This window comes from Natrix helvetica (assembly GCF_964273705.1).
Source record: "Natrix helvetica genome assembly, chromosome: 3".
NCBI classification, from domain to species: Eukaryota; Metazoa; Chordata; class Lepidosauria; order Squamata; family Natricidae; genus Natrix; species Natrix helvetica.
In genome coordinates this window covers 75,429,140-75,453,134 of record NC_138549.1, presented here as the reverse complement: position 1 = coordinate 75,453,134, position 23,995 = coordinate 75,429,140, and the positions used below count along the sequence as shown (strand labels likewise).

Here is a 23,995-nt window from a genome sequence, read left to right as displayed (position 1 = left end):
CATTCGTGTCCAACCCTAAGGGATAGTGCTCATCTTTGTTTCTTAGCAGAGAGTGCCAGCATTGGATGAAGACTCTTTCCATGGTCATGTGGCCAGCATGACTATATGCCAAGGTGCACAGAACCCTGTTACCTTCCCACCAAAAGTGGTACCTATTTATCTACTCATTTTTGCAGACTTTCAAACTGCTAGGTAGGCAGAAGCTGGGGCACGTAATAGGAGTTCAGCCTGTGGCGCGGCACTTGGGTCTTGAACCAGGAGGTCAGTTTTCCAGCTGACAAGCTCAGTGTGACAAGCAAGCTGAGCCCTTACGCTCTCTTTTATAATACATCCAGTTTATAATATAAAAGAATTCAGTTTACAATATATAACTGAAATTAAAGTATAAAAGGAAAAGGCACTCAAAGTCCATTCATTTACATAGTACAACCCATGGCAATGACCAAACACAGGTACAATTGTACTGGAATCAGGGTAACTCTTATGCTGGTGTAAATACTGAAGAAATTATTTTGGTTTGACAAAGGATTCAGGAAAACACCTCTAGAAATGTTGCTATAAGTGATTGTTCTCCAAGGCCTCTTCTACAGTTTCCCCTGGTGCTTGCAAAAGCAGAAGGTACTTCTGTGCATGTGCAAAAAAATGCTTCTGTGTGCAGAAGCTTTTGCAAGTGCTGGTTGAACCTATGAGTTGATATCACACAACCCTCATGGAGACAAACTAGGTTACTTAAACCAGACCCCCACTTGATTTCAACACTGTGATCTTTGCGACCCAAAGTGTCTCATCAAAGCAAAATAAGACCACCGTAGGCGTTATAGTATTATATTTTTAATTTATGTAACAGTTTTTTTATGGCCACCCCTCTCGATAAAAGTGACTCTGGGTGGCATACAAGAAAACCAAAATTAAATCAGTTAAACCAGGGATCCTCAACCCCCCCGGTCCAGGAACCAGCACCGGTCCACAGCGCGCCAGCAACCGAGCTTCGCAAACAAGCAAAGCCCCATCCATGGAATGCAGGCAGCATGCAAAACTACACCCCTCCAGAGAAACCTCTATGGAACCGGTTCCTGGTGCCCAAAATGTTGGGGACCCTGAGTTAAACAATAGGCATGGCTAAAAATGAAATAAATAATCCTAGATCACAAGAGCAGAGATATTATCATTAATACAGCCACTTATTTAACTTATATAACTAGTAAGTGAACCACTCCTCACACTTGAGGATAGTGAGACTTTCTAGGAATACAGCAAAAAGGTACAGTAAATGCTCCCAAAAGTAACAAGTGTATTACACACAGAGGGAGATATAGACAAATACACATCATGTTTCAGTCATGACTGAATATTAGAAAGTTCAAGAGGAGAGAGATTTAACATTGAGAAACAACTGGCTGTTTAGAGAGACTTTATGCTGCTTTAGAGTTATAGATTTAATGTTGATATCTCTCAAGTGCCTGCTTAAAAAAGAGAAGTTGCTGTACATCTCAGACAAAAGAAACACAACGAAGGGGTGTGTGTATGCTGTTAAATGCAAAAAATGAGACCAGATTCTTCTTTGTTCTAGGTATTTAAAAGGCTATCCCCCCTACTCACCTTACATAGGAAGTTCTCCTACTTTCTGCCATTTGCTCCATGAAAAAGTGCCATCTTGCTGCCTGAGATTAGATAAGGTATGTAGGTACAATACTGCTGTGCATATGTTTGTTTTAAGAGGAAAAGCACTTGAACCACATTTTTGAATGCAAAGTTAATACTGAGTCATTACAGGTTGTGGTTTTGTTCAGCATTCTATTGGATAAATCAACTGTATGGCTGTAAAAACACTGTGGTTTTGGCCATATTAAATTTAAGAGGATAATCTAGCCACAGCCTAAAGTATTATCCTTGCTGAAATGGAATTTCATTTTAAAACTTGGGCTGGGTTCAAGTTTCAGTGGCTGTTGTAAGTAATATAATTGCAACATACTCCAATTCTAGGTTTATTTATTTTTTAAGCTTTTGTATGATTATACTCAGCTAAGCATAGCCCAATTTTATTTCAGCATGAGGCGATGCATGTTGAGAAAGGAAAATATTTTCTCGTCCATGGTGAAAAAATGCTTCTCTTGTTTGGCACAGGTAGTTCTCAACTTACAACCATTCCGTCTGTGAATTTTCAAAGTTACAACTGTGCTGGAAAAAATAGACTTACAACTGGTCCACAGTGTCAATATAGCACAGTATCATGATCAAAAAATGTGCACTTAATAGCCCATCCACACTTAAAACTACAAGACTCTTCAACTCTCCCCCATCTCCCTGCACATGTATGTCCTTTCAGCCACCCTGAACAGTGGCAATCTTTGGGGGAGTGCTGAGGCTGAAATTCAAATAAAGCCTTTGAGTAGCATATCAGCTTCCACCCTTCCACTTCCCAGACCTCTATTTTAGTCCTAATGTTACTGCTGCCACTGACAAATGCCGCCTCAAGCTACCACCACATTGCAAAACCTCATTGTCCCTATCCTGTACTTCATAGAACCTACCTCATCCATCTTCTTCCTGCTGCTGAAGACTGGTCTGACCCTATGTATGGGAGGCTACTGAGACTTTCAGAGGCAGCTCTGCCTTTTTGTAGCCCCAGAGCTGTGGCAAACCAAGAAGCCTCTGAGTCATAGTCTATTCTTGCACTCATGCCACACCAAAGAACCCCCCCCCCCACCTAATACATGTGTGGCCTGTGCTGGGCCTCTCAGGGACTCTGTCACCCCATTATGGTAGCCCTGCACTTCTTACCTCTTCCTGCTTAAGGACCTGCAGGTCTGTAATTATGGCAATGAGTAGGATTTCTGGAATTGTCGTCACCAAGCAATATGGTCATCTGACATCATGATTTAGACCACATTGCTAACAACAGAAATTCCAGTCCCAGTTATGGTTGTAAATCAAAGATTATCCGCATGCCAGGTTAGAAAATATTCCTATCCATTTCCAATCCCATCATACAAATATAAAAGCAAATCTTCCATGTTTTTCAGGGGCGACTGATTATAATGAAAGTTTTGCCACCATAGCATGGAATTAGTGTCAATAAATGTGTTATATATACTCAAATTCTTCAGTGACAGTAAATATCTTAAACTTAAAAATCAAGACAAATATAGAGTATACACCAGTATTTAAAATGTGAGGCTTTCCTTAAAAATGGAGCTAGTGAAAATTTAAATATATCTTCAATGATTAAAAGCTGGACATAAAATGCTACAAATACTTTCATACTTTAAAAACATTTTCTGGGAAGCTAGAAAATGTTATAACAAACAGATGATAGGTATTGCATTGTTATATTTTTTCCTGTGATTTATTTTGGGTCTGTTTTAATTAATTGATTTTAGGGGTGCCAACATAATTACTATGAAGATGCCAAAGCTTATGGATTCAAAAACAGAATCATTATAGTTGCTGCAGAAACAGCAGGAAATGGACTCTACAACTTTATTGTACCTCTCAGGGCTTATTACAGACCAAAGAAAGAACTCAACCCAATTGTGTTGCTGCTGGATAATCCGTAAGTGGAATGTTTGTCCTTTTATCTCAGAGGCACAAATTCAAATTTGGAACTTTGCATGCATTACATATTGTTGCTACCAAATTTAATAAACATGTTTAATTCAGAAGGATTGTATCACCAATATTTGGAGACAGTCATTTATAGGAGAAATATCAGATTTATTTTAAGATATAATCAAGATATAATTTTGGATGCCATAGTATCAGGCAGAAAGAAAGAATCAGAAAGACTCAGAACCATTCATGTAGGTTGCAATATAAACAATTTATTGAAGGCTATACCCAAGAATCTAGTCAGCTAATGGTCAACACTAAATTGGTGTTATATAAAAGTCAACAGAATTCAAGGGTAGGGACGAGATTTAAGAGCCTGAGAGGCTAAGCTGATGACTCGTTTTGCTCTGTCCCCCAGTTCCATCTCCTTTTCTCCTACACATAGTAAGTTAAACAAATTTTTCATGATTATTATATTAGTACTATCCTCCTCCTCCTACACACTACTGCTATTTTACTTGGAGTTAGAAGGGCTTTGCCTCAATTCTTTAAGTAATTTTCCAGATTATGGGCTTTATGTACTTGCCTATTGCCATTGGGAATAAGTTGTATTGAGGATAAATTTCCATTGTAAACAGCAAAAGATTTTGATGCCATTTTCTTGAAATAGAGATCTAACTTTGACATCACTGTAGCATGAAATCATAAAGAAAATATGTAAAACTTTGCCCGAATTGCTGGATCTTTAAAATATTCCAATTGGGATTAAAAAAAAATCTCTTTTACTCATCCGTTCTTGGCAGACAGTCATGTCAGATTTTTAAATTGCTTTTTTTATTTTGGTCCAATAAAATGTATCAACAATATGTCTCTGGTGAAAGTTACATCTGAACACTTAAAATGTGCCTAGTTGCTTCACATTTATTTTTTTCATAGATTGGATTATCCTTTCAAAAACCTCTGGCAATTTAAGCACTCAAAGAAAGTACAGCAAAGGATTAGGTTTTTATTTCTTATTCCAGAGGTGCAAAAAGTACAGCCTATCACCATCTCTTTTGAAGTTCCTAGAGTAGGTATTGCCATGTTTTCAATTCTTGTGATATATTTACCGCATTCTTTAAAATCCCTGAAGTCAAATAATTCAACTACAGATAGTTCTCAATTTATGACCAAAATTAGGAATGGAATTTCCATCATAAATTGCCATTATAAATTGAGCCATCAATTATTTTATAATAATGTTTACTATGGTTGTAGGCAGTGGTGGGATTCAAATAATTTAACAACCGGTTCTCTGCCCTAATAATTTCTTCCAACAACCAGTTCACCAAACTGCTCAGAAACTTAACAACCGGTTCTCCCAAAGTGGTGCAAACTGGCTGAATCCCACCACTGGTTGTAGGTCAAGTCATGCAGTTGTAAGTGCGAATCCAGCTTTACCAATTGCAAGCTTTGCTGGAAACCAGCAAAATCATAACAAATTGTGATCATGTGACCACTGAATGCCACAACCAGTCCTAAATGGGGAGTCAGTGTCAAGCACCTGAATTGCAAACACATGATCATAAATTCAAATATAAATTCTAACTGACTTTCAGAGGCTATCAATTCAAACTGTTTCTTAAGCAAACTGTCATAAGTCAAGGACTACCTGTATACAACCATTGATATCTTGAATCTATTAACTCTTGTAGATGTTATGGATCTCTCTTGCATAGGAGATATCCCTCTCTCATTCTCCCTCTCTCATAAGTGTGTGTGTGTGTGTGTTTAATATTACATCCAGGTTTAACTGCAAATCTCATTGTGGACTGATATTTTTAGTGTAGAAGTATAGGGCCCTCTAGTGTTTAATTGAATTTTTTTAGGGTCATGTTTTAAATGCTTTACATGATTTTTAATATATGATTTCTCTATTATAGTTTTAATTGCATTTCATCATAGTTCCTTGTGGCTTTTAGCTGTGTTTTCTTTTTTCTTTTTTTGGAGGGAATTTATCAACCTTTCTAACGCCAGTTATTATGAGATCCAGCATCCAGATATAACACATATGTTAGGAATCATTTTTATGTTTGTAATATATATAGTTTACATATAAGTTCCTTAGACATCCCCATAAGTGTAAGAAAATATATTAGTGGGCTTCACTATTGCTTAAATTCCATTGGTACACTTGCATTAAGCTCTTTTTGCACTTACCATATTACGATGTATTTTGAGACAGGAAAGACTTGCAAACTGTTGTGTAAACTTTAAAATAAACTTAACACAATTTTTAAAGAGGAAAACATCCCTAATATCTCCCCATACAAAATTGGGAGTTAATGAGAAATACAGTCCGGACATCATGCATAATAGCTATTAAGCACAATAGACAATGCCTTCTTTGCCATAAGCGAATTTGTAATTTTCAAACAGCTTTGCAAGCCCAAATGTAGCTTTTATTTGCATGTGTACATTGTTCCAAATTGATAGCCAACTCCCAATGACTCTGGCCATCTGACAATCGTCAAACAATGTTATTCCAGGTAGTCCTCCACTTATGACTACAATTGAACCCAACATATCCGTTGCTAAGCAAGATGGTTGTTAAGTGAATGTTGCCCCCTTTTATGACCCTTCTTGCCTCCATTGTTAAGTTAATCACTGCAGTTATTAAGTTAGTAACACAGTTGAGTAAATCTGGCTTTCCCATTGACTCTGCTTATAAGAAAGTGACAAAAAGCATGACTCCAGGACTCTGCAACCATCATGAATATGAGTCAGTTGCCAAGCAACTGAATTTTAATCATGTGACCCTGGGGATGCTGCAATGGTCGTGAATGTGAAAAACGGTCATGTGCCACTAAACAAACTGTTCTAATCGGAAACTTCCTGTACATCAAAATCAATAAAAGATGGCAAGTGTGACAGACTTGAAATGTCTGTTGAAATGAAAGGTGGGGTTACACTCTCCCTCTCCAAAGGCAAGAGCAAAGTGGGGAGCCATTTGAGTCTTGGGGGGGGCACCTCATTCCACAGCACAGGCACAGCTGGGAAGGTACCCTTAAAGGGCCCCGATAGATGAAATTGTTTAATGGAAAGAACCTAGAGGGCCAATCCTGCAAGACCCAAGTGGTCTGTCTGCATACATAAGGCAGAAATGTGCACATAATTGTATTAGAGAAATTATTAAAATAATCACCAAATATATGAAATAATTTTACACACACACCAAAAAAAAAAAGGTTCTCAATAGGTAAGAATGTCTCTAAAAATGTATCTATCAGAAGAAATGTGTCTGGAAAAATCAAACAGAATTTTACATACTGTAACATTTTTCAAACTGATGAAGAAACAGAAAAGAAACAAACGTAGTTGTTAAAATGAAACATTAAAAAAAATCCACTGTCCAATTAAACTGTATTTAACATTATTATTACTAAATAATTTCCATTAGCCACACAATTTTTGTGATACTATCTTTCACTTTGTGACCCATCTGCTATTTAGGCCAGATATGCATTTTCTGGATGCAATCTGTTGGTTTCCAATGGTTTACTACATGGTGGGCTCTATTGACAAGTAGGTAAAATGATTCTTGGTACACTAAATATTGTAGTGTATTGTAGTGTGCAGTACCATGTAGTTGCATGCTTTTATGTAGTGCTAGTGTTTTGAAGTTGTATCGTTGCATGCTTACTTGTTCTTCAACATACTGAACCTTTTATATTGCTCATTAAGTTTTCCCTTTTAAAAAGAGACTTCTAGTTTTATACATGGTAATCTACAGTTGAATTGATGTACAGTTCAGTCTTCGTTCATTTATTCATTACATTTTTATATAGTAACTCTATATTTGTATGCATACAAAAGTACACATAACGGATCTGCTGAGATTGCACGAGCTCTCCATAACTGATTAAGTAGACACTGGAGAACTATGTCAATGGAGATTCTCAATCATCCAAGTTATGGTTGTTCCAAAGGTACTTTTCCAAAAGGCAGCTGGACTTTTCTATGTTTTTTTTCCTTGTTTTTTTTTCCCTTCAAAGAAGAAAACCAAAGTCAAGTTGCCTTTTGGAAATGCACTTTTGGGACTGGAAAACCATCTTTCTAAAAAGCTTTAATTTGCACAATAATTGGTCTGGGTTAATTGACTATTTTTCCACTTTCATCCACTTTTGAATTATTTCTAGAACCTGATGAAGTGTTGTTTGGATGTATAGTAAGGAATTCTCATCTCCAAGCCCTTATGCAAACGTATTAATTAATTAACCCTATATGTAAAGGGTTAAATGTATATTGGCTGTTCTCCAAAGGCTGCCTTGTGCATTAGAACATTGGCCCCCAACCTTTTGGGCACCACGGACCGGTTCCACGTAGAGAGGTTTTTTCTGCAGACCAAAGGTTTTGCATGCTGCCTGCATCCTGCAGATGGGGCTTTACTTGTTTGCACGGACCTGTTGCTGGCATGCCACCGACCAGTGCCAGTCCATGGACCGGTGGTTGGGGAGCCCTGCATTAGGATATCCCCACCTCCACTCTGGACTATCCAAAGTGGAATTGCAGTTGCTATAAACGGTTAGAGCCCCCAATGCTAACTTAGAAAGTTAAAAAATAACCTTTTAAAACAAAAGTTTAAATTGTAGCTGAATCAGCAGCTGTTATTTTAAGATAATATAGAATTTATCATAAAGCAAACAGGATGCTTCACTTTGAGATACTCATTTCGTTTTTATGATCCCGAAGAAGAAAAAATCCTTCAATATATTGCCACTTGACTGCTGTTTATCCTGTCTTGCTCAGATTTAACTTAGCATACCCCAAACTTAAAATATCTTGTTTTTGTTTATAATACCCTATAATAAAATGTTTTTTTTTAAAAAAAATATTTGTATCTTTTCGATTTTTCTCAAAAATGGAAAAGATACTATGTATGGATGTTCTAATGCTTTTTATTAGAGAATATATTTGTACCCAAAGGCTGTTTCATATGTTACATGGCAACAACCCAAAGTTTTAATTGGTTCATTTTACATTCAGCAGAGAACTCACTTCACTTTAGTACCTCCTCAAAGAACATTAGTATAAGAAAAATGCCTCTTGACATATTTAGTTCAACTCATACTTTTATACATTTTAGATAAAACTGAGCACTCAGATTAAAGGATGTAATACAATTACGATGAAGTGGAACAATTAAGTTGATAATGAACAAAGCAAGAGAAGCAATGGGAGATATAGTTCAAAATACATTGTCACTTGAAAGAAATGCCTATTCAATCCTTCACCTTCATAATGCTACTTGTCTTGCTACCATGGCACTTTTAACAAAAAGTCAGGGTTCCATATTATTATTTTCTTTACCATACAGTCCACAACCTTTTGGGGACCAGGGACGGGTTTCAGGAAAGACAATTTTTCAATGGACTGAAGATGGGGGGGGGGGGGAGGATGAGGAGCATGTAATCTAATAAACATGCTCAGTTTATAGTAAGGTGTCTGTGGAGATTCTCAGTCATCCAGGTCATGGTTGTTCCAAAGCTGCTTTTTCAAGAGGCAACCGGACTTTCTAGTTTTTCTTTGAAGATGTTTCGCTTCTTATTCAAGAAGCTTCTTCAGCTCAGAGCTGAAGATGCTTCCTGGATGAGAAGTGAAACATCTTCAAAGAAAAACTAGAAAGTCCGGTTGCCTCTTGAAAAAGCACCTTTACAGTAAGGTCCGCACTCCTATGAGAATTTAATACCTGATGATCTGAAGTGGAGCTGAGGTATTGATGCCAGCACTGAGTGGTTGCAAATACATGTGAACTTTCGCTTGCTCACCTACTTCTCAGTTCTAGTTGTGCAGTCCGGTTCCAAACAGATGACAGACCAGTACCGGTCCATGGCCCGGGCGTCAGGGATTCCTGCTTTACCATCCTAAATGAGATATTACTATATAGCAGGGGTGTCAAACTCAAGGCCCGCAGGCCGGATATGACCCACGGGGTGCTTAGATCCGGCCCACGGGGCCAGCCTGGAAATTGCAAAGAACTGGCCCGTAGTGCCTCTACTAGCCAAAACTGGGTGTGGGGGAGCAGCACACAACCCATTATGGCTGCCAGGGTGGTGGAGGAGGCAGTCCAGGCTCAAAATGGGGTACAGGGAGTGTCATGCAGCCTGCCCCCCCCCACACCCTGTTTCAGCTGCCAGAGTGCTTCAGGAAAATAATTGGGAAAGAAAATAGTGGTAACAGAGTGAGGGAGAGTCTAAAGGAAGTTCTGCATTAGCACTTGGCCACCACAGATGCCGCCCGACACGACTCCCATGGCCACATCTACCATGACCATGCCTACTCTGACCAAGCCCCCCTGGGCCTCTAAGGTCAAATACAACCCTGATATGGCTCTCAATGAAATCAATGGCATCATAATTTTGAACAGTAGTTAAATGAATGGCCCTAAGGACCATTATAGGAATAGATCAATATAATTTCATCTAAGTAAGAAATATGTGGAGAATGAAATAATAAAAGATATCAACTAGCTGTAGTGAGTGAGAATAGATGGCCTATGATGGTAGGAATGTGCTTTCTCTATCAAATATGTCACCGGAGTCAAGAAGCTTTAATTATACCATGCCTTGTCTGGGTTGTGTTATGTGAACTATTTCTACATTTTGTCTCCCTCCTTTGATGCAGATTAATACTGTGTAGAAAAATCATTTCATCATAATGATTTAGAATGGAGTTTAATTAAGCTCTTAGGAAATATGATACTTTGACTTTAAATAGAATTTTAATATAAATGCTCAAGCCTGAAAATGTTTCATCTCTCATTGTTTAGTCACTTCTGTTTATTGATAATATTATTGTCCAGAAGGTAGATCAGCTATCAGTAGAATTACTGGGCAATTAAATCCACAGCAAATTATAACATTATTTTGCACAATTTCTCCCTCCTTCTTTAAGTAATTCTCTTTTCTTCCTCACTTACCTATGATTATATAGTTTATGACACTCTCTATCACTAATGTTCACATTTAATAAAAATGTGTAAATAATAACAGTAAATTTCAGAACTTCATTTAAAGGGAATTTAAGGCTGTACTTATCTCGTACTAAATTATATTAACAGTTTACTTTTCATTAGCAATGTACAAAACCTAAGTTTTAACTATTAGTAAACTGTTGTAGATAAAATTAATTGCAGTTACTCGTGGGCTTGAGAATTGAATCCTTTCTGAGAAGAGAACAAACATGCATACTCAAACTGCTCCTGCTTTGTTCATTATAAATAAAATGGAACCAGATTTAGATATCTGCTCATCTTTTCACACTACATCATTTTGGGGAACAAGTTAAGCATTTCGAAAACATGACATACATTTGTCCATTTATCTCTATTTACTCATTCCTACAAATTATTTTTTAAAAATGCCCTATACATTAAAAAAAAGGCTATGGCATGCCAAGAGGTAATATGGATGAGTCCTATCCATTATTAGATACTGTAGGGGAGATAAAATTATCCCAGCACCTACTAAAAATCATCTTCTTCCTAGCGTATTCCCACTAGTGCAGGCTCCACTTTTCAGATCATCGAATGCCACTTTGCACAGTCAGCTGCATCTCCAGGACCCAGGCCCACGGCTTGCATATTTGTTGATGGTGTCTTGCCATCTTTGTTTTGGACGCCCGCAAGGTCACTGACCATTGACTTCTAGTTGGTAGACAGTCTTGGTGATGGTGAAGGTGCTGCTCTCAGGACATGTCCAGCAGCTACTAAGAATAACTTTATGATTACAGTTTAGTCACAATTACTTTATTTTATAAAACACTAAGCGTTTATCAGAATATATGACTAACTTGTTATGACCAATATGTATTTGACTTCATGTAACTTTTTATCCTGTTGCAAAAGTCTAGATGATTTACTAAAATGTGGTATGACATTTGCTGCCAATATGGTTGTGGTGGACAAGGAAAGCACTATGAGTGCTGAAGAAGAATACATGGCAGATGCTAAGACAATTGTAAATGTACAAACTCTTTTTAGGTAAGTGGCTGTATGATTACTTACTTCCTATGTTTCTATGGAATTGCACTGTTCCATTTACATTCCATAAAAATGTATAATTTTAATAATATAAATGGACTTAATCATATCAGATTTATCAGTAACATTAGTGGCTAATATGTCCATAAAATCTTTCACTTGATCTATTATTATATTCAAAAATTAAGCAATAAAGCAAATGAATTTCTTCCCAAGATTACACCACCAAGTTCTAGTTGTATTTAGTTAAACCTGGTTTAGGAAGCAACAATGGTTTCTATTGGGTATCAAATGTTATTAGTGAAATCATCTGTTTCTTATTATCTTTGATGCTCCTTCTCCATTGAGCATATAAATATTCACAGTAGGTAAACAATATATATTTAGGCATTTTGTCTAGTAATCCTACAAGTGAATAATTATCAAATTACTATATTGTATTTAACCTCCTAGTAATCTGTGTGGGTAAATCATAATAAAACAGATGTCCATTGCTAATTAATTGTGTTTGTTGCTTTGAATAAGTTTCTGCTAACTAAGTACTCCTTTTGCTGCTCATCAAAGAACATAACCTGATTAGGTTTGATCTAAATGCCGTGCCTAACTTCTGCAGCAGTGAGGATTTTTTTTAATAAACTGGGCCTTTATAAAGCCAATTCTATTGGAGCAGTGTAGACAGGTTTAAGAATTCTCAAGATACAGAAATTAAACTATAGTTAATAACCAAACCATTTATCAACTGTTTGGGATGATGAAATAAAAAAAATCAAATAAAAACAGAAACAATCTGTGAAAAATTAGAATATTATTCAGTTCATTGATAAAATAGGAAAGCATTCTGAGAGAAGAGTGTTCGGTTCAATGATAAAAAGAGGGAAGTTGCAACAATGACATACTGAATTCAATACGTTTAAAGATTGATGGGAAAATTGGAAAGTTTGAAGAAAGCCAATTCTTCAATTGTACAATTATGAAACTGGAAGAGAATTGTAAAGATTCTGAGAACAGCAAAGAAAGTCAGCATTTTGGATTTATAAGACGCAACGTTCACTTATGCGTACTTACACACAATATATGCTAAGGGATAAACCTTTAGATAGATGCTATTTTGTGTAGGAAGAGAGAATAAGAGAAGGATTCTGGATTTTAAAAAGGCAGAGGGGGAGGAAAATTCCATTCTTCCCCCTTTTCCTTTATACCGTGTTTAGAGGTTTGGGTCATGAAGATCATTATTAAATGACTCCTCCAACAGTTGTAGGGAACAGAATATATATAGTAGGTCATTATCAATAATTTATTGCCAGTGCTTTTTGGCTCGATCTGGTCAGTGCACTCCCTGGCCCTCTGAAACCATGGCTGTCTTGGAGCAGGGGCTTCAAAACAGTTCAAAGCTATACTGCTCCATTGTCTGATGGCTTCAGATGGCTCAAAGAGGTTCCTCTGGATTAAACCAAAGGCTGGCAAACTCAGAGCTGGATTGTTTGCCCTTTGTGTAGTTCTTGATTTCAACTATGGATGGAAATGAAAAAAAAAAGCAGGTTGGAATAACCAAAAGTGAAGGCTTTCTTCTCATTCTATAGATATTTCTGCCTTGAGAAAAAAAATCATTGCTACTACAATTTGTACTGTTGGACAAAATGATATCAGGTGTGAGACATAAAACAAACAAGAAGTCTCAAGAACAGAGTAAGGTTTGGAGGTGGCTAAGTTGGATAATGGCTTTCCTCCTGGGCTGAACAAATTGCCAAAAGGCTGAAGACTCTAAAAAACATTATACTAAAGACCCACCATATATCAGTTGTTCTGGTTAACAAAAGGGTTACCAAAGAGTTCCTGGACAGACAATATTATTTCATACAGATATTTTCCATGATAGTTATTGTCTTACGAAGAACCAGCAATGCAAATAGAATTGAGGGGAATGTTTCTATTCCACGATCTTACTCTGGAAATGTTTTTGGGAATGATAATATTCTTCATAGTTTCATTTTAAGTTGCTGCTAGAATTATAGAAGGCTTCCACATTTTTTTAACTAAGGTCTTTTTTGCAGCTGGACATGCTTGCCAGATCAATTTTAGCACATAAAGGACTGAAAAAGGAAAGGGAATTGTGCTCTGTAAACAGTGTGTGTGTTTTTTTTAATTTCTTGTTTGGATCATTCTATTAAGTTTGTACAAACCTTGTATAAAAGCAGGCATACAATTTAGCGTAGGTAAGGAAATTATGTAACAAATTGATTCAGATGTTCTATCTCTTGTTACTTAATAGTTTCTGAAGAGAGATCATTCAAGTTGTGTAAATAATCATTCCCAAATTAAGCTTCAGACATCTCCTTGGTATTTTGAGGCACTGAGGACAATGAATTAGTAAGAGCTGAACATATTTCAGTTCAGACTGTTTTAGACCTTATTTTGTGACAGAAGTAGTTTTATTTTTTTATTAACCATTGCTCCAGTAATATTTTGGCCATCAAAATCATCAGGTACTTGGAGACCTATTTAAAGCCTATTCCAAAAATGCTATATATATAAATCTCATATGTTTGTTATGTTATGATGATTGCAACTTAACAGTAACAGAGTTAGAAGGGACCTTGGAGGTCATCTAGTCCAACCCCCTGCTCACGCAGGAGACCTATACTAGAGATTCGAACCGCCAAATTGCTGACCTTTCTTGATTGGCAAGCTCAGCCTCTTAGCCACTGACAGTCATTTGTATTTAATACCTGAACTTCCATACATAGAAATGATTTTGACCTTGAAGTACAATCATCATAACATAACAAACCTCTGAGATTCATACATAGTGTCTTTAGAGGAGGGGTGGGGTGGGGAGAGACGAGAGGGACAAAAAAGAGTGTGAGGCTGGGAGGTGACTAGGTTTGCATACAAAGGATATGCTTTGTTGAGATATACTTATTATTTCAATATATGAACCTCAGGCCAAATATTTCAGAAAATACACAACATATCTCCTGTACACAAGAGGGAGTCACAAGATTAAGTATCAAACACGTGGTGGGGGGACTCTAAGGGAATAAGATTCCAGGATACTCCTTGGTTCTAGAGTACTTTTGCAGAACTTTAGAGCACCTTTGGAGAATGACAAAGACTACATCTGTCTAAGAACATGTGAGGGTCCATATTCAGGATTACAACATGATAGTAAGAAAGGTGGCATGAGCAGTGTGGTGGCCTAGTAGTGATGACACTCGCCTCCCACTTGGAAGGTTGAGAGTTCAATCCTAGGTAGCAGCAGATGTTTCTCTCCTAGGTGCAAAAAATAACTCCATGTGACATCAGGAAGGGCATTCGGCCAGCTCCATCCAATTGCTAACTCTACCCCGAATTAAGAGATTGTTTAAAAAAAGGAATAAGAGAGGTGACATTTAGCTATTTTTTCACTCTTACCATATCCAAGATAATTACCCAGTCACTTTGTTTTAGGGGGACATTACTTGTTTGGGAGAATTGAGCTGCATGATCATTTGTAGAGGATAGTTTGAGCCTGAAATTCACAAAGAAATGCACCAGGTCTTTCAGACTATACATTTGCCATCTATATCAGTACATTTTCCCCAAGAGCAGTTTTGGAGGGCATAAGTTGCTTGTTAAGGTCAATCAAGCAACTTACAACCCTCTTCCAGTATGGTTGGGTCTATGCAATGGCGTTAACTTCCTTGAGGGAGGGAGGGAGTGGTTTGGCTGGCCTTATAGGAAATAGTGTTATCCTTTCTCTTCCAAGAAGCTGTTGCTAGACTCAAACAATCATCCGGCTTCTTTTTGCTTCCAAAGAAGGTGGTTGGGCTGTCGCTGCATGTGCCTTGGAGGAAATGCATTACCTGGAGTATTTCAGTTGGGCTTCATACTAACCACCCTAGGTGTAGCAGATTAGGAAATCAACTCTGCCTGAGCCTGATTAACATTCATCATCTATCTGGGGTGGAGTTTGCCTATTTTTTTACCTATAAAAATTCAGTGGCATATGCGTCTTTTTTCTTCCTGAGTTACCCTGAGTTAAGTTAGGGATTATTGCTGCCACCATTATCTGATTTTTTAAAATATCTCCCTCCAAAACTGCTCATCTTTCCTTTTTTTAAAATTAATCGGAATCTTTCCTCTTGCTGTTGCTGTTGCTTCAACATTTCTCTAATGGTATTGGCCTAATTTTATCTGTGCCTACAGCTGGTCTACATTCTTCTTTGGTTTAACCATAGACATAGGGTGGATACCTAACTTGACTACAGTAGCAGTCTCTTCTACGGAAGAATCTGAATTGTCTTCACAACTTTTCTATGTCTGTTTGTGTGGTGCAGGCTCTAGTTAATTTTTACAAGAGACCACACGAGAAGCCAGAACTGTGGTGGAGGGTCACTGCTGCCGCCAGCCCACCCTCTGCTGCTAACTGCACTGACACCCCACCCTCCACCAACATTGCCCCCTACTCTGCTGATACTCCCTCCCGCTCCATCAATATCACCCCACTGATGCCCCAACACTGCCAACCCTGTAGATCAGACTGGGACTGCTCACAGGCCGGATGTGGTGTGTGATCTGTAAAATGCCCAGGTCTTCTCTAGTTCACTAGCATGTGCATCTTTTTTACTTCTTTTTTCTATAAAAATGTCCTACATACTTATAAATAAGGCCTTTCATCTGGGGGCTGCTTTCTCCATAAGCATTTACTTCCACCTACTTTATTTGCACAGTCTCTAAGCATCCAGCAAAATTGTCTTCAGATTCTTTGATTTAAAAAAAAATAGAGAAAAGATTCTGTTCCCCAAAATAGCCAAATATATTGGGCATGACTTAAGCCTAGTCTCTTCATCTGTAACTTGAAATATTAATAGTGATAAAAACACATCACAGAATCTGAATGTTAATAGAGGTAAAAATGTTTGCTTTCATGTTATAGTGTCCATAATTACTTCACCTCTACCCAAAGGGAAAAAAATGCCTTTTAGCAGTTTATTTGCAGTTATTCTCAGTTCAATACTCTTTTCTTCTTCTTAATTTAACACTAATTTTCACATCACTAGAGAAATATCCTACAGATACTGTAAAAATGTAATTTAAAGCTTACTTTCACAATTCAGAAAAGGTACTTGAGTAGCTAATAAAAATTACATATCCTTAATGTAAAAACATTTTCAGGCGTGTAATGGAAATTGTACGAGTTTGGATAATTCCTGTTTTAAGTATAGCATACAACCACTAGATGGCAGACTTTCTACATGTACTGGCAACTAAACAAAATATAGAAAGATGTAGAGATTTTCTTTGTACAAAGAAAAGAAACAATTAAAAACTAAAAATTTCAATTCAAGTTTGACATAGTAGATATAGTTCACACACTATTAGAAAAACAAATATTAGCAATTTTGGTGCTGAAGGATCTAGCCAACATCAAAGGTTTAGGAACATGGAACTTTAATATGCAAATAGTTTTACAGAATTGAATGCTAAAATGCTCTGTTTAAATAGCCACTTTTTAATAGCTTAGAAATCATCTATTGGCAAACTTATCTATATGTCAAAATAATTTAATATGCATCATTGGTTTTTTTGAAGTGTTATTTTAAAGTCTGCTGCTGCAAATTTCCTATACTTTGAGCTGTTTATTTATTCTGGCTTGGCATTAATTGTTGTCAGTTTAATTAAAATAAACTATGTTATTAAATTCGAAGGGGTGACTGAGGCAAGACAGGACTCAGATAACAAGGCTTTACTAGAACAGCTAACACAACAGCAACTCCAGAACCAGTGAGCTTGAACAGTTCCCGCTTGACAGCAATTTATATGCAGGTAGTCCCACGGTTAGCCAATCAGAGCATGGTGACTTTCTCACTCTTGCCATGCGTGCGCCTTGACCAATGGCGAGCCTCGGAGACGGAGCCACGTCTCCGAGGCTATGTCATAACACCCCTCTCCACCAGTCAGGTGCATGCGTAATCCTCCAAATATGCAGGCCGCCTGCTCAGGCGGTCCGATCTTCTTGGCTCAGCTGGAACTGACGCAGGAGAAGGAAGAGGCTTCTCCAGGGGAACTGCCTGCAACTGTGCTAACTCTTTGGATGCAACTTTGATTGCCCAGGTAAGTCTGGTGCCGGAACGATAGACTGCCGGGTCAGGCAATGCGGCGTTTCTGCGGAGGTGTCCAGAGCAAATGGGGGGTCTATAAGACTAACTGGGAACAGATCAGCTGGCGTCTGCGTCGAGGCCATCTGTGGTCGCAGCTGATCAATGTGGAGGTGCCAAATGCGCCCATTGCCTAGGCCAACCGTGTAAGAGCAGGGACCCGTTGATTGCAGAATGCGCCCCGGTAACCACCTCAGCTCACCCCCATAGTTCCGCGCGAAAACCAGATCCCCCATTTCAAAACCCCTGGCGTGGTCATTATTGTCTATAGGTTTGTCATTGCAGTAGCTGGGGTGAAGTCAATTAAGGTTAGTCTGGAGGCAGCGGCCCATTAACAACTCTGCAGGGTTGAGGTTAGTTAGGGGACATGAGACTGTGTGCTGTACTAAAGATATCTGTCAATTCGGGCCTGCCAATCCCCTGGACATAGCCTAGCTAGAGACTCCTTAACAGATCGCACCGTCTGCTCTGCCATGCCATTGCTGGAGGGATGGTAAGGGTCCACCAAGACGTAGCAGATGTCATGTCCCGCTAAGAACATCTGAAAAGACACAGATGTCAACTGGACCCCGTTATCAGATACCAATACGTCTGGGCACCCATGAGTTGTGAACATCTTTCGCAGTGCCTTAATCAGAGCTCTGGTAGTTGTCGATGGCATTAGGACAACTTCCACCCACTTTGAATATGCATCAACCACTACCAGGAACATCTGTCCGTGGAACGGCCCTGCAAAATCCAAATAGATCCTAGCCCAGAGAGTCTTGGGGTCCTCCCACTTCCTAGGTTGTGCCATTGGGGGAGCTGGCCTGGACTGCTGACAGTCCTGCCACCTAGCCACCCAATGTGCAATATCCTGATCTAGAGGAGGCCACCAAACGTAGCTCTGGCCCAGGGCCTTCATCCTTACTATCCCAGGGTGCCTCTCGCGCAGAGGATAGGTTCTCGAAGTTGAGAAGGAACGACCACCCTATGGCCCCACAGTAGGCACCCTCCTTGTACCGACAGTTCATGCTGCCTGTGTTTAAATGGCAGGAACTCCGAGGTAAGCTGCGTCTGTGGCCAACCCCTCTTTACCCAATCTAAAACCTAAGCCAGAGTAGCATCCCTAGCCGAATGGGTGGCAACATCTGTGGCTGTTAAGGGAACCGGGAGGTCCTCAATCAGTAAAACCAGAAGGTCAGGATCCGGGTCAGCCTCGGTCACTGGCAGGGGGCAACGGCTTAGGGCATCCGCATGCCCCACCTGTTTCCCGGGCCAGTAGATTAGCTTACAATTGTATGCAGCGAGGAATATGGCCCGATGGGACATGCGGGACGATAAGATTGAAGGAGTTTGTCTATCACCTGCCAATAAACCCAATAAAGGCTTAAGGTCTGTCACTAACTCAAAGAAACGTCTGTAGAGGTAGTTATGGAATTGTTTAATTCCAGCTACCGCTGCTAATGCCTCCTTATCTAATTGACTATAATTTCATTCCAGAGGGGACAAAGTCCTTGAAAAGTATGCCAGAGGCACCTCAGACCCATTTAGGAGCTTGTGGCTCAGGACAGCACCCACCCCAAATGGTGACGTGTCACATGTGTGCGTCAGGGGAAGGTTGTTGCAATACTGAACAAGGACAGCATTGTATGTTAAAAGCTCCTCTACAGCCCCAAAAGTGGCTGCCTCCTTATGACCCCACATCCACGTAGCCTGCTATCGAGGAGCAGATGTAGGGGCTCCGCTACAGAGGCTTTATGGGGCAAAAACATGGAGTAGAAATTTAGTAGGCCAAGGAAAGCTTGCAATTGGGCCTTATTGGTTGGTACAGGAGACTGCTTAATGGCTGCTATCTTGGAGGTGGTAGGATGGATGCCCTTGGCATCAATCAGATACCCCAAAAATTCCACTTCAGTTACCCCTATATGACACTTAGAAGGCTTAAGCTTTAACCCCACCTCCTGGAACTTTGACAAAATGGAATGCAACCTCGCCATGAGTTCAGTGCTGTTTCTGGCAGAAATAAGCACATCGTCAAAGCATGGGACAACTTCCGAGATGCCGTGGAGCAATCGCTTTAACCATTGGATTTAAAAGGAATCACGATGGGGGTCTTCCATTTGGAATAATCCACGGGCTCTAACACCCCTTGGGCAATCAACTTGTCCAGTTCAGCCTCCACTTTTGGATGCAGGGCCAGGGGGACACTCCTGGGCTTGAGACGGATGGGAGCGATCTGAGGGTCCAGATTAAAACTAATGGGAGTTCCCTTATAATTACCTAACGACCCATTAAAAACCGCAGCAAACTCCTTTATCAGGCCTTCAAACTCATCAAGGCCCGTAGTTGCATGCACCCCAGCGACGCTGAGGCCCAGGGCATCGAACCAGTCCAGGCCCAGTAGACTGGGGAGGTTGCCCTGGATGATGATGAGGAGAAGCCTGCCCTTAAAACTCGGAGTGACCACTTGGAACCGGCCACTGCCTACTACTGGAATATAGTCCCCCTGATAGTCCCGCAACTTAATAAAACAAGGTGACAGGCTCTTCTTGGCTAGGGAAGGCACCAGATGCTTGATAGTAGACCAGGATACAATAGACTTTGAAGAGCCAATGTCCACCTCCAAGCGACAGGGCTTGCCCTCAAGTTGGACACTGAGATAAATCTTATTGCCTGATGTCACGTTGGTCTGGCTGGTCAGCAGAACGGCCTGCCACTATTCACGAAAAATTGCAAAACAGTCCTCTGAGGTGTGGTAAGACCGTAACTTTGGCTTGCAATAAGATGAACGGTCAGCTGGTTGACCTTAAGGAGAAGATGGTGCGCAGCTCACCTTAGCCAGGTGTCCTTTTTTTCCACACTTGCGGCAAATAGCTGATTTGAAACGACACCAGGCATGGGCGTGGCTCTGAGGTAATTTCTTTTGTGAATGCCCTGCACCGCCGCCTGTTGTTTTGAGGTGGTCAAGGCCAGCCTTATCGGTTTCGGACAAAGAATGTTCGTCCACCTCCCCATGATGAATAGCACAGTCTTAGTAGATGGTAATGCAGGGGGTGCCGCGGCTTGACCCCTTTCAATCTTAGCAGAGGACTCGTTGGATATCTCAGAGGCACGAGCCTCATCTAACGTTGCTTGCAGGCTGAGCTCAGAACGGGCCAACAAACGGTGACGCAACCTCAAATCGGTCAACCCGCACACGAACTGCTGAAGTAGGGAATCATCTAGATTAGGAAAATCGCAGTGCAATGCCGCAGCCCTGAGGGCATCTACATACTGATTCACTGACTCCCCCTCCTTCTGAAGCCTTTGTTGGAATGCATAGCGCCTAGCTATGCGAGACTAGGTCATAATGGTTCTGCAGTCTTGCCCACAAAGTCTCCCATAAAAGGGACTGGACTGGTTGCGGGGCGGCCAAAGCCCTGGCTGTTCCGAACATCTCGCACCCATAAACATTCAGGAATTGGGCTCTCTTTCCCTCACTAGGCAAGTTAGCCAGAAGGTTTGCCTCGAGGAAGCATTCGAAATGGTCAATGTACGCCTCCCAGGACTCTAACCCTGGCGCATACGGTGCAAAATTGTTCAAAGTGGCCCTTCTGAGGAAGACACGTTCTGAGGAGATTGCCTCAGCGATTAGCCGGAAGCCTTGTGTTAATAAAAAAAACCTTTCTTACGTGATACAGCTCTTCCTATGCCTCAGAACTTCCCACCTTTGTCACCAGTATTAAATTTGAAGGGGTGGCAATGACTGAGGCAAGGCAGGACTCGGATAACGCTTTATTAGAACAGCTAACACAACAGCAACTCCAGAACCAGTGAGCTTGAACAGTTCCTGCTTGACAGCAATTTATATGCAGACAGTCCCACGGTTAGCCAATCAGAGCATGGTGACTTTCCCACTCTTGCCACGTGCGCGCCTCGACCAATGGCAAGCCTCGGAGACGGAGCCACGTCTCCGAGTCTAAAACATAACAATATAATTAAAGTAAGATGTAGGATAATCTCATAATGATGTCAGTGTGGCGAGTAGGAAAATCTGCGGCTGTGATTCCTAAACTGAGAGAGTGACTCCATCAGATCCCAAGAACAACATGAGATCTCTCTATCCAGAAAAGTAAAGTGCTAGTAATAGCTAGGATACTGCACAGAATCCTCAAACTTCCAGGCCTCTGGAAGAAGAACTGAAATGGAAGAATACACATTAAAAAAAGGAAATTAATTCTAAAGATGACAAATTTAAATGTCATGAAGAATGAGAGAATTTCATTCATAACAAAGTTCTAAGCAATTCAATAAATTGCCTTTCCAGTTGTGAGGCAGAGCTGTGAAAGAGTGAGAGAAATAAACTATTATGGATTTTGAGATAGTGAGAGAAACATGGATTGGAGAACAATCAATACATCTGAGATCACATTAAGGGTGACTTCTTCCTTGAAATAATTATCAGAATGCAGAAACCCATTTACTTTTAGCATATAGTACAAGTAGATCATTATATATTTTATTTCTTTATATACATTTATTGGGCATTTGGCTCCAGTTCTCTCTCACACTCTCTCTCTCTCTCCGCTCCCTCCCCCCCTCTCTCACACACACACACAATTAGGAAATTAGAATTAGAAGACGTGATTGAAATCAGTAAGGATGAATGGGATCAAAGAGATTACAGAAACTGTAAGAGCTAGAAACTATGACTAAAAATAGTTCAAGATTTGATTGTGTGCTGCCCAAACATTGAATTTTGTTTTGCAAACCATATAACTGTGATTAAATAAATTAAGATAATCAGCAGGAATCAAAATTAACTAACAGGGCACCTAACTAGATTCACAGCACCAAGGCATAACAATTTGGTAAAATTACAATTCACATGTTACATTGTATTTTGAAATATGTTTGGGTCCAGCAAATTTACTTGAAAGTATGTACATAATTCCATTCTATTCCCATTTTCAAACTTATTAGCCATGTGCTTCTACAAAAATATCTGTAATGAGGCAGATGATCTGATACTTACTTTTCTTGCTCTTTTATATATGAGCTATCCATTTTCTACTTTTAAAATCCACAAGAGTGCAGTCTTGGCTAATAAACTACAGGTTATTTATTACAATTGTACTGAGTTACAATTGTGTGGTAGAGACTAGTTAGCTTTATTTTATAGCTTTGATTTTTTTACAGAAACAAAATGCAGGTGGCATTATTATCACTGTTAGAGTTAATAATCACACAAATATGATTTGTGTTTTAAGAATGCTGCATTGAATGCCTGGGTTATTTCTTTCTTTCTTTCTTTTACTATGTTGGGCTTTCAGTGCCCATATTAAGAATGTCAATCAGTTATCATGTCAAGGCAACAATCACAAACATGGAAACTTGTCCTCTGCTTCAAGAATAGTGGCTAAGTACTATAACACGACCTGGGAACCTAAACAGCAAATTTTCATAATTCCAGTTCTCTTGTGATCATCTCGGTTAGCATTTCGCTTTCAAGAAAAGGCTTTATTTTAGACACTCCAACTCCATGCTTCTTCAAGAAAAAAGCAAATGTATCTTTTTAGAAATGTTGAATTCTCTTTCAGTATCCTCGTGCTATTATAAACCTCTTGTTCTGTGAAGAAGATGTTACTATTTAGGGAGCGAATTCTAATTTCCATGAGTAATTATATTCCATTTAGGGAATATATATTCCCCAATATATATTTGGGGAATATGTATTCCCTTTGGGGAGCAGACGAAATGTAAAATAGAATACAAGGATCTGAATATGCATTTCTTTAAGCAAATTAATTTTTCCTTATTATCACAACATCTTCCTTGTTACAAACCCTTATTTTCATCTCCTATACATAAGGATTAAGAATATTATCCCAAAGACCGAGTGTCATCTGAACTTTGATACAAATACTTTTTAAATATCTCCTTAGATAATGAACAAAACCTCTCAATGAAAGTTAATGCAAAGTGCTGATTGATTCTTGCCTAGAAGGCTAATGTTTTCAAAATGCATAGTTGCAAGTTAAATTCTCAACACAGTTATAATGCAATATATTGGTAAAAGTATTTTATAACCCTAACCCTAACTTAATATGTATATTAGTTCCGCCGTATTTTCATTGTTATTTGCAGTTACTGGAAACAAATTATTCATCATTGTTTCAGCAATTACTAATAAAGTATTTATCAGTCGTATTAAACTGTTAATACATGTTATGTTTTTTTACTTAAGGGAATGGTTCCTCTGAATCTCTGCAGGACACCTATCCCATTATACAAATTAATTAGCTTCCACCAACAGGTGGCATTTTCA

The 23,995-nt window shown here is 39.3% G+C and overlaps 1 protein-coding gene across 3 annotated transcripts in view; it reads left to right on the top strand.

The window, feature by feature from the left end:
• The window catches only part of KCNT2 (potassium sodium-activated channel subfamily T member 2), a 229,928-nt gene that overhangs the window by 173,376 nt on the left and 32,557 nt on the right, over positions 1-23,995 (top strand). For 2 of the 3 annotated variants that reach the window (XM_081946388.1, XM_081946389.1), the window contains 3 exons: positions 1,571-1,676; positions 3,381-3,553; positions 11,435-11,569. In XM_081946388.1, the coding sequence (XP_081802514.1) occupies positions 1,571-1,676; positions 3,381-3,553; positions 11,435-11,569 (414 nt within the window). Of the gene's footprint in view, positions 1-1,570; positions 1,677-3,380; positions 3,554-7,041; positions 7,114-11,434; positions 11,570-23,995 lie in introns of all 3 variants that reach the window. The other variant, XM_081946387.1, reaches the window with a different exon arrangement.